The 11,781-nt window shown below is 46.2% G+C and overlaps 1 protein-coding gene across 7 annotated transcripts in view; it reads right to left on the minus strand.

Annotated features, from left to right (window-relative positions):
• The window catches only part of TOX2 (TOX high mobility group box family member 2), a 381,887-nt gene that overhangs the window by 59,594 nt on the left and 310,512 nt on the right, over nt 1-11,781 (minus strand). For all 7 annotated transcript variants that reach the window (XM_006022250.3, XM_014519289.2, XM_014519287.2 and 4 more), the window contains one exon: nt 7,726-7,965. In XM_006022250.3, coding sequence (XP_006022312.2) covers nt 7,726-7,965 — 240 coding nt within the window. The remainder of the gene's footprint in view (nt 1-7,725; nt 7,966-11,781) is intronic.

Raw genomic sequence — 11,781 nt, forward strand, 5'->3', positions numbered from 1 at the left:
TGAAGAATTTTTCCAACTATTTGAGTTGGTCTAATAAAAGATATTGGATTTACCCAAAGGACCTTGTCTGCCTATGCCCTTGGACCAACATGGCTACAACATACACCCCTGGCCAAAGCATGACATTAAACCAAAGGGCCAAGAACAACCATCAATTATCAGAAATTCTTATGAATTCACGATCACTTCCATAACCATTCATAATACTTTTCAGCTAAATGAAAGACTATGTGAGGGCTTATAGCTTATACCATTGGAGTATCTATAATTTTCATAATCTGTGCACCAAGAAATAGACTATGGTTTGAGTTAATAGTCTGGTGAATGAATCTGGTGCAGTGTAGTAAGACAGTCTGAGTATATGCAGGTCTCTTGAAGGCAGGTCACATGCAAGTTTTCCACATACAGGGACTCCCAAAACATGTGTAAATAACATAACACATTATTACTGGCCCAAGTCAAAACTGAAGAGAGGACGAATCTCACAGTCACAGCAGGTGAAAGTGGAAGGACCTAGTCAAACAGTGCCATAGGGCTGTTTATTTCAACTGGCTGAATTCCCTTGAACTATTGCATCACTTTTGTCCCCTTCCTAAAAGTGCTGAAGACAATCAAGCTGCAATCAGAGAAACACACTGGCTGCTCCTTCCCAGCCACTTCACTGCACAGAAGGCCGAAGGAAGTCTGGCCATTTTCTCTTTTTGTAGGATTACCATATGTCTGGGTTTTCCCTTGACATGTTCTCTTTTCTGGACCCCTGTGTTGTGTCCTGTCCGGTTTTTAAAATAACAGCACATATCTGGGTTTTCTGCTCTCCGGGTCTGGCTGCTCCAAGCTGGGAGCAGCGGGCAAGGTTGGCTGTTGGGGGTCACGTGCTCCCCGTGTGGGTCCGACAAACCCGGGGGAGAGAGAGAGAGAGAAAGAGAAAGAGAGCGCTCGCAGTGAGGGAGCTGCTTGGGCAGCAGGGCTGGGGAGGCAGGGGTCTGTGGGTTGGGAGTGAGGGGCACCGGAAGGACTAGGGGACAGGGGCTGCAGATCAGGAGTGAGGGGCATGGGGTACAGGATGGGTGACTGTGGGTTGGGTGTGCAGAGCACTGGCAGCACTAGGGGGCTGTGGGTTGTGAGTGAGGGGCACCAGCAAGGGGTGGGGGGCAGGGTACTGCTGTTTGGGAGTGAGGGGCACTGGCAGGGCTGGGATCAGTGGGTCTGGAGTGAGGGGCAGTAGCAGGGCTGTGGAGGTGTGGCTTGTCAGTGAGGGGCCACAGAATGGGCAGGGGTAGGTCACCAGCATGTCCCTCCCCCCCCCACACACACACACACACACACTATTATATTCCCCCTGCCTGCCCCCACCCCCTGGTGACAGATGTCTTCTTTTTTGGACCTGGAAATATGGTAACCCAAAAAGATGGTGCATCATGCATGATCCCGTCAAAGCCTGGGGAGCTTAGCAAGGCATCCCTGTAGGTGTTTCCTGGATAGGCTAGCTCCACCTGAGTGATCCAGTGCTTTCCTGGTACAATCTGACTCACTGAGCACTCTTGTACTCTCCAGATATGATACATGAGCTTACTGCTTGGTGCAGAGGGAACTGTTATGAGGGTTGAATGCCTCTTGGTAAAGATCCTAAATAATAGCTGTGGGATGCCTCCAAAAGATACTGTTTGGGATGCGTGTACATCTTAAGGTGTTTCCTGAGCTGCAACTGACTTTCAGATAACTGTCAATTTTATTTAAACATGGTAAAGCTCTTTGCTATTTATGAAATTGTAACCAATCTGTAGTAAAATATTTTCTTCCCTTGGAGAGGCAGGAGAACACTGGGTGTAACCAAGGAGTAAGACGGGACAATTCACAGGTTAGAACTATGAACTTATAAATAGGATGTTCTGGACCTCTGGACTTCCACAGGTTATCTTTTGACTTCATAAAATAAGGAAGGAGATTTCTAAAGTATTGATGATGGGGGCTATAGAGAGTCCTGGCCCCCCACACTGGGAAAGTATGGCTTTGAATGCATCTTACTTCTATAGTCAGGCCTGGAATTTCCAAGGGGGTTAGACACCCCAAATCCACTAAAATTGCTCTTAAATTTTCCTTTGAAAATCCCATCCCTGGCAATATAATGGAAGCAATTTCAGACCACTGCTCTTGGATGAAAGAACACAGATTCCAGGCTGTTTAGCTTTCAGGACACAATGAGTGAAAATAAAACCACTGCATTTTCTGATTTCATGCAAGCACTAACCCTCACTTTTAAGCTTTAAATACACTGGAAGTGAGGTCAATTAAGTTATGTCTCTACTATATCCCACTAAGACTGGGAATGCTCCCAAGAAACAAGTCCACAAGCACATTTGATCCCACTCCTTGAGTGCCCAAGCCCAGCAATGAGCACATATAGAAGCTCAGAGGGGAAGCATGGTGTTGGAGGCAGATGGTGGGCACATGAGCTCCTGCAACAGGCGGCTACCAGGCTCCAGGACTGCCGGCACCTCCAAGCTGGCCTTGGCAGCTGCAGGCATAAAGGACTTGTCCTTTATGGCCAGTCTGGCTGCCTAGGCATCTGCCCACAGCTGCAGCAGCATTGCCTCTGAGCCGCTGCCCTGCCAGCCGCTGCCTGTGCATGCTGGGCCAGGCTGTCATGGAGCTGCAGCTTGCTGGGAAGGGCCCACTATCCACCTGGCACACCCAGGGCTGAACCAACCTGGCAGCAGGCACTGGTGAGGACAGGTGTGAAGGTGCTGGCCTGGGCTGGGCTGTGGGGGCAGCTCTCTTCCCAGCTGGCTGTGGCTCCTTTACAGTCTGGCCTGACCTGGGCGTGGGGAGCTGGAAGCAATCCGGAGCTCCTGCGGCCCAGCCCAGGCCGGCCCTTCCACGCCCACCCTCAGCAGGACTTGTGGGCCAGCTCAGCTCAACCCCGCAGCCCCAGCCCCAGCCCCAGCCTCAGCCCTGGGTGAGGCGGGCAGATGCTGGCCATCTCTAGCTATGCCCCTACCACATGAACAGCCAGCAGGGTATAAAGCTGGGCAGACCCTGACTGGGGTCCCCATGCCTGTACGGGGAGATAGGGGAGTTTAATCCCCCTCCCTGCTCCCTACCCCCGCTTCGCCTGAGAATGCTGCCCTGGCCAGCTCTGGCCATGCCCCCTGCTGGATGAGCGGCTATTGTGGCAGAAATTCAGGCAGACCCTGGCTGGGGTCCCCATGCACGTGGGAGAGAGGGGAGACAGGGAAGTTTAATCCCCCTCCCTGTCCCCACTTTGCCTGAGGTGCTGTCCTGGATGGTGTCTGGCCACCCCCTACCCGGGGACTATCCTGGCATGGCTGCTTCCCTCTTTGCCCTCCAGGTACACCCTGGCTGGGGTTCCTGCAGGGCAGGGTAGGGGTTAAAACCCCTCCCCACTCATACTCAGTGGCCTGCCAGGGCCTGGCCACGGCCCGCCCCCCAAGTCAGCTTCCTTTCAGTCTTGCAGCTGCTGCCGAAGGGAACGGAAGGCTGCTCTAGTGCCCGGCCCCCACCCAGCTTCTAGCCTAAGCCACTGCAGACATGTGGCTGCATTTCCAGAATCCAAAGTGAAGGTCTATTCACTTGCAAATTGGTTCTATCTATTTAGGTTAGACTAACCTCTAAAGATTGAATCAATTCAGGCTTGGGCTTTTTGAATGTCTGTACTTAGCTTAAAAGTTGCCTTAACTGTCTTGTAAGAATCTCACACTTCCTCCAAATAGTTCATTATCACTAACATCCATCATTGACACAGTGGATGTATAAGGAATGTATCAGCAAATAAAGAGTGATTTTACAGCCTAGTCCTATGGTACTGCATTATCAGACTGAAACTGGAAGAGATATATTGGAGAACAATGAAGCCGACACAGAGTAAGTCTCAAACTCATACTGCATTGACAAGGAGAATTTTAGCTGCTAGCACTGTGCCAAAAAGTCACCATCAAATTCCAACACAGCAAAATCTGAGGAATTCAGAAAATCCATCTGTTTTTAGATAAAAATGTCAATTCTTGCAATTTAGTTCCAATGAAGATCAACATCCACACACAATGCTCTGATATATCATGTTCTGAGGTGAAAACTGCCATTTATGGAAAATGAAATGGGAAATGAAAATAGAGAATTTTTTTCCTGAAATCTCATGAGGAAGGACTTGTTATTTTTGCTTAGCCCTGGTACTACATCTCAGTTGTCACTGTATTATTTGTTAACCCATTTATACACACAGAGCTTGTCACAATTTGATTTTCAGAAAGTTTTTCTTTTGAAAATGTGGTTGCACTGCCAACAAATTACTGATCCTTGTAAAAGTGTGTAATCATTTGAGACCTTAGGAATGACAGTCTGGCTGCATCCAGATGTGCAGGGGTGTGTGCCTGCAGTGGCATAAATAGTAGTGGCACAAATTTGTGCCGCTTTGTAACGCAGCATACGCCCCTGCACGTGCACTTTGTTGCAGGACACAGTGTCCCACTTGGGGCAAACTGCCTTTGTCCAGCTCCTCCCAAAGCAGCCAGGGTATGAATGGAGGAATGGAGATGCTTTGGCCAGCAGCCACATCATTGCCCTGGAGGACCAAGCCTCTGTTTGTTCCAGAGCATGCTATTGTAGCATGCACCATGATGGGTTTTTTTCTGTTTCTGTTTTTATTTTTATTTTTTTTTGCTGCCAGGAAATCCTGGTAACAAATTTTGTCCCCATGCTGCAAATTTGCAGTGCGGGGCACATTTTAATATTCCATGTGTGCAGTTTGTGGAGCCAAACTGCATGTGGGCTCATGGCCTTTGTGCTCAAAAACTTGTCTAACATTTCTCTCAAATATAGAGCTGGTCCAATAAAAAGATATCACCAAAAAAATCCTTGCCTTTCATTTATTTCCTAGACCATCCAGGAAATAACAATACTTCAACGCTATTACATCATTAGAAGTAAGTAAAAGACTTCCAGGGGTAGTCTTTCCATGAAAGTCTTTAAAGAAGGGTCAGCATTATCCCACAAAGTTGCTAGTTTAAGCATCAAAGTACTGAATGATCAGTGAGTGCCCATGAACACTGTAGCTGTGACATCACTATCACTACACTCTGCCTGGGCAGGAGGAGTTTGCTCTGCTGGTGTATTATCTAAGAAAACTGTAGGATGACTGAAGTGGTCTAGAAGTCTTAGCCCAAGTTCTCTTTTGATCCTTCTTTCCTATCAATCCCATTGAGGCAAATTATTTTTACTCTATAATCTCTTCTATGTATTTAATCCTGCCTTCTCAACATTTTGCATATACCAAGTCACCTCATCTACTGAAGAAACTTCGCATCTACCAGCTTTTGATTGGCAGTCTAATAATAATAGCAAGCAAATTTCACAAAAGCCAAGATGTTTATCTACACTAGGGGTGTCAAATTCATCTGGCTCTATGGGCCAGATGAACAGGATAGGGCTGGTCCATGGGAAGGATAAACGGCATGTGGCCAGCTCCATGGGACAGATTGGGCCCATGAACCTACTCCCTCCTGCCCCCACCCCTGTACACTGGATCCAGTTCAGGCAGCACTTTCTCTAGCCAGTACAGGACACACATCACACCCACTCCAGCCTGGCAATGACCCATGCTACACATGGCACCCACCCTGGAGCCAGGGACATGCAGCACCAGAGGCCAGATGATAGGACTCCACAGGCCAGATCTGGCCTATAGGCCATGTCTCTGACACTTGTGGTCTACGCTGAGATGACTACAGTGTACTATACTCATAATTGAACTAGCTTTAATATAGCTGGCTTGAGAAGGATCTGGATAGGTTACAGGGGTGGGCAGACAGGAACAGGATGCGTTTCAATACGGACAAGTGCAGGGTGCTGCACTTGGGTAGTAGGAACCAGCAGCACACTTATACGATGGGGAACTCCCTACTTGAGAGCACGGAGGCGGAAAGGGATCTTGGTGTCATTATTGACTCCAAGATGAACATGGGCCAACAATGCGAGGTCATGGTTGGCAGGGCTAACCGGACCTTGTCGTGCATCCACAGGTGCATCTCGAGTAGAGCCAGGGAGGTGATCCTCCCCCTCTATGCGACGCTGGTCAGGCCGCAGCTGGAGTATTGTGTCCAGTTCTGTGCGCCCCATTTCAGGAGGGATGTGGACAACATGGAGAGGGTCCAGAGGAGGGCCACCCGCATGATCCGGGGACAACAGGGCAGACCCTACAGTGAGAGACTGCGGGACCTGAACCTATTCAGCCTCCACAAGAGAAGGCTGAGGGGGGACCTGGTGACCGTCTATAAACTCACTAGGGGGAACCAGAAGGGTTTGGGGGAGACGCTGTTTCCCCTAGCCCCCGCTGGCATAACAAGGAGTAATGGGCACAAGTTGATGGAGAGGAGGTACAGATTGGACATCCGAAAAAACTACTTCACAGTCAGTTGGTTGTTCTCCCGCCCTGGCGGGGGGGCGGGCTAGAAGATCTATTAGGTCCCTTCCGACCCTGAAACTATGAAACTATGAAACAGAACTGGTAACACTCTAACCAATGCAACATGGAACTCACTGGGCATGCCTACTCATGCCATTAATGTGCAGCAATAAACTCTGGAGTTTATTGCTGCTGGGAAGCTCCCAGGCATACTATTTACATGTGACCCTGGACCACAACACACTGAGATGGGTTGGAGCAACCCTAGCTGGCAGGGGGCTGAGGAGGGTCAGCCTGCCAGCGTGGGGCTACTCCAACCAGGCTCAATGTGCTGTGGAGGGGCTGGCTAGAGCATGAGTGTTGAGCTAGCTAGCAAGTAGCCCCCACATTGAAGCCATCTGGGTCAGTGTCTACATGTGTGCTGCTGTGCATGAGAAAACTCTGCAGCAGGGTAGTACTTGTATTTACAGGGTAGTATTTACAAGTACTACCCTGCTGTGGAGTTTATTGGTTTCCTGTGTCCCAATAAGGGTGCACGTGTAGACAGCGAGACATTTACTGCAGAGCTAATTAGTCAGCTCTGCAGGAAACATCTTGTGTAGATGCATTGACTGAAGCCAATGCTTTTTTGCTTGTTGTGACTGTTGTGTAGACATGCCCTGTGTCATTATCAGTTTACTGACTGTTCTAGCTAAAAACTTTTGGCTAAAAAGCTACCCAGGTGAATTAAAAGATAGAAGATGCTTCTCTGTTATTTGACATTTGTGCTGCTATTGTTAGCTAACACATACAACTTCCAGTGGGCTAGTTAAGCTCCTGGCTCGATTTTTGCCTTTTGCCCCTTATTGCCCCTTATTCCCCCCCCCCCGCCCCAATCTGATATGTGTTTGCAGAGCAGTCTTGCAATTGGAAAAAAAAAATCAAGCATTAAACAATGTATTTATTATCAAAATCCTATCTGAAAAAACACTGTAGCATGATGAATCTGGCAATTGCAGAAGATCAAAAATCTTTTAGGGGAAGAGATTTCTCTCAGAATTAGGGGCCTTCACTATGCTAGCTGTTACAAACTCTAATACAACACAGGGGTGTTTGATATGATTTGCAAACCTGTCATGGTTTCCCACTTCCTAGCTCAGAATTGTTCTCTGTAACCAATCTCCCTGTCTCAGGGAAAGTCTCTTTTTTGTATCCAAAGGAAAGACAAAGGCATATCCTCTTATTACTGCAAGTTATTTCTATAACTGTAAAAATCATCTCTCATTCTCTTACAGTATGTCTGTCAAAAGAGGCATGGCTGCACGTACCTTATAATGTGATTCTGTCTCCTCTTCCTGAGTAGAACTGGAGGGAGAAGGTGTAGCAGATTTACTTCCTGGGGGTGATGGGGAACCATGGGTAACACCGCTCCGCATACCCATCTGAGAAATCAGCTGTGACTGGCTGAGGGCAGTCATGGGACCGGCTAACATCCCTGGTCGATTGATCAGGGGAACTTGACGGTTGGAATCATAGGAAGTGGCATCCGAATGGACCATCTCCTGGATCTGAGTTAGGAGAATATTACTTTTTAATTAAAATGTATTTATATAGTATAAATTTACTATAAAATTACTTTCTGTTGAATTTGATTGTTTGCTTTAGAAATTCTATGTAGAACTGGTTAAGAAAAATCTTCTTTCCTGCCCTTTTCCAAAACAAGAGAAGAAAGCAAATCGCCCAATGTTTACTCGGTGTTTCTACTTCCTGGAATTATCTTTTCCGCTGTGAAGAAGTCTAAGGGTAAAAATAGACACCACATTTCTTCCAGGACAAAGCCTTTTATTACACAATTCTATAGCTATACAAGCTCATTGTCTCATTTAAGTACCTGTGAAATATATCTGAGATAACAGTTTTTCCCTGCACAGTTGAAGCTAATTTGAGGGGGGGGGTATTTTTATTTTTCCTTAGTACCCAAGATCCACAAAACTGGCAACCCAGGATGCCGCATTATCTCTGACACCATCATTGAGGGAGTTTCTGGCTATCCTATTCCTGACTCTGCCCTATTTTTATACACCACTTGGGGCATGAGCTATTTGAAAGACACCCTGTATTTCCTAAAGAAACTGGGCTCCATTGACAAGCTTCCAGCAAACACTATATTATCTGCTATGGATACCATGTCTCTGTTTACCACCATCCCCCACGAGGATGGACTAAACGCCATAAAGAACACGATCCATAATGAGGACACTGCTTTTGTTTCCATTATACTCTCCTGATTTGTCCTCACACACAACTATTTCAGGTTGGGGACTCCCTATACCTATAAATAAAAGGCATTGCCTTAGGCATGCCTATGCCCCACAGTATGCCAATATATTTATGGCAGACCTTAAAGTCTGTTTCCTCCATGGCAGCCCACTCAACCCTCTCGTATACATTAGGTATATCAATGGCTTCATAATATGGACACATCAGAAGGAATCTCTAGAGCAATTTTACTAGGACTTTAACATCTTCCACCCCTCCATCAAACTACTTCTGGAATACTTCACAAAGCAGATTCATTTCCTAGACAGTACAGTGAAAGTCTGCAGTGGTTACATCATCACCACATTGTATAGGAAACCAACCAGCTGCCACAGCTACCTTCATGCCACCAGCTTTCATCATAAGCACACCACTAGATCCGTTATCTACAGCCAAGTTCTTTGTTACAGCTGTATCTGCTCTGATCCCACCAACTGGGATGCACACTTTAATGCTCTGGAGCGGGGATTCCTACAATTACAATAAAATCCCAAATTTATAGCCACTCAAATCAACAAAGCCAGAGCCAGACCTCATTCTGACCTGCTACAATACTAACCCTAGGACAAGGACAACATAATCCCTCTGGCTGTCATTTGCAGCCCCCAGTTTGAACACTTCAGACACAAAGCGTGCTTGCAGATGAAAAAAAAAACAAACAAAAAATAGTGCTTTACTTTAAACTTGACACCTTCCTGTGCTGAGCCCTGCCCATGCCCCAAAATGGTAGTGCGTTACTTCAACCCAGCTCACTGGATTTCAGCAAAGGTCCAGTGCGTTAGGGGAGATTTTTGGTGCTTTTATCTAATAGCTCATTGAATCAGCTTTAGTTAAAAGCTCCAAAAAGCCCCACTGAAGCACACGATCTTTATAGACACTGCAGAGCCAGGCTGAAGTAACACCCTGCTTCTTTTGGTAAAGCACATGTGTTTGTTTTTTAACTTCTGCAAGCAGCCATAATTAATGACCTCCAACCCCTCCTGGAAAGGGATGACCGTCTCAAGGTAGTCATGGGGGACAAACCTGTCTTGGCTTACAGACAGCCCTCCCACAACCTCAAACTGCATCTCTCAAGCAGCAGATTAATTAACTACCATCCTCACTGAGTCAGGCTTTGCAACAGACCCAAATGACTTCTATGCCCCACATCAGTAGAGATCACATCATCACTGCACCAAATAACAAGGAGTAAACATCTAAGGTTCATTCACCTGCAGCTGTATATATAATATATCCCACCACCTTCTTATAATGCCCGTTTGCTGTTTATATTGGACAAACAGTGTGATCTCTATGTGTAAGAATGAATGAACACTAATCTGACATCAAGTGCAGAAAGACACAAAGGCTCCCTATACATGTGCTTGGGGGCGGGTAGGCAGGGTACTAAAACAGTTCCCAGAGGGTGGGTAGGTGGAGTGGTAGAACAGTTCCTGGACAGGCACTCTAATTAAAATGGCTCACTGTCACATGTATTAAGGCCCCGCACATTTTAAAATGGTTGCGGGACACTTTATCTCAACTTCATTCAATGAGGTTTACATAAAGCACTCCCACAGTTTAAAGTGCACGGGGGCTTAATACACGTGACTGTGAGGTGACACTAGAGTATTCTAATTAGAATGTGAACAAGCACAAGTATAGGCAGCTGAAGGTCTGTGCCAGAACACTTTAACCTCCCTGGTCATTCCTTCACTGACCTCAGGATTGTTGTTCTTAGGCAGCAAAATTTCGAAAAATAGTTTGAATGGCAAACAGTGGAACAAGAAATCATCCACGAACCAGGTTGTGTTAAGCAGGGTTTAAACAGGGACTATGGATTCTTATGCCATTACCTGGATTTGCTTTTGTGACCCCTTTGTTCCTATATGTTCTTTATCTGTATGCCTCTCCCAGCACTGCCTCCCTTCCTTTCCCACTCCCTCCTTCCTTCCTACCTTTTCTATTCAAATCACTTCACTTTATACACTGCTCTATGCTGCCCTTTCATAGCATCTGATAAACTGAGCTTGAATTTGTGACAACTTATGCTCTTTATATCTTTTTTAGTTGATCTATAATGACCCAACACCTCCCCACCTGCACTGCTACCTTATAGCATGGAGAACAGCTGAATGTGTGTTATATGTCGCTGCAGATGTGTCTGTGCTGCCACATACTGCATGGCCACGCTTGTCTGGATGTGGCCCAGGTGTCAGGACAAAACTGTTGTGTGGGCTTTCCACCCTCAGCCGAAGCATCTGATTCTGGTCCTTGGATGCCAAATCAACTGAGCCAATGGTGTGAGTAAATTCATATGATATGCAGGCTTGTTTCAGGCCTGCATGCTTGAAAGCTCAGCCCTGGTGTACTCGGTAACATAGCTTTATTAAGTTCTGATTACATATGCGCTACATATGAACAAATACAATTGACACTCTAAAAAAGGGCTTCCAGTTTTAAAAGTTGCCAAAACTTCTTATTATGTATTGTTATTTATCTGGATCCTTAGTTTTCTCTTGGGCTTAAACTGAAATTTAAAAGTATAAGTAAACATAACACGATGGAGCAGAGCAAGTGGAAGCCCTCCCTTTCATCTCCTCGACCAGACATGCCTGAGTTTGGCTTTGGGACATGAGACAATGTATAAATAAGTTTTGTTGTAAAATGTGTTCTTTGGTCTGAATACAAAACTAAAGGAAAAAAAAGGGAATTAAAAAAAGAATGATCATTTAGCTCAAAAAACCATGGGCCAGATCCTCAGAAGTGCCAGCCACTGCAGTTCCAGTGAAGTTTATGGAGGCACTATAGCAATTTACAGTTAACATATTGTGGGCTTTCAGGGAGAGTGTGCTTCCAGGGGCTACGCTGGCTGACAGGTGCACACAAAAGAGAGCTTTAAGTATGATGCAAGAGACTGACCTCCAAATCTCTTTACCTGCCACTGCCCTGAGTGTAGTATGAATTTCACAGAGGGTTTCTGGAATATATTTTTATTTTTTAAATAACAGATACAACTGATTAACTCATTCACTAACATCAGGCCTCTGTACTTAAAACAAGGGGCTCCATTCAGGTAGGTCTGA

Source organism: Alligator sinensis, unplaced genomic scaffold, assembly GCF_000455745.1.
Source record: "Alligator sinensis unplaced genomic scaffold, ASM45574v1 scaffold368_1, whole genome shotgun sequence".
NCBI lineage: Eukaryota > Metazoa > Chordata > Crocodylia > Alligatoridae > Alligator > Alligator sinensis.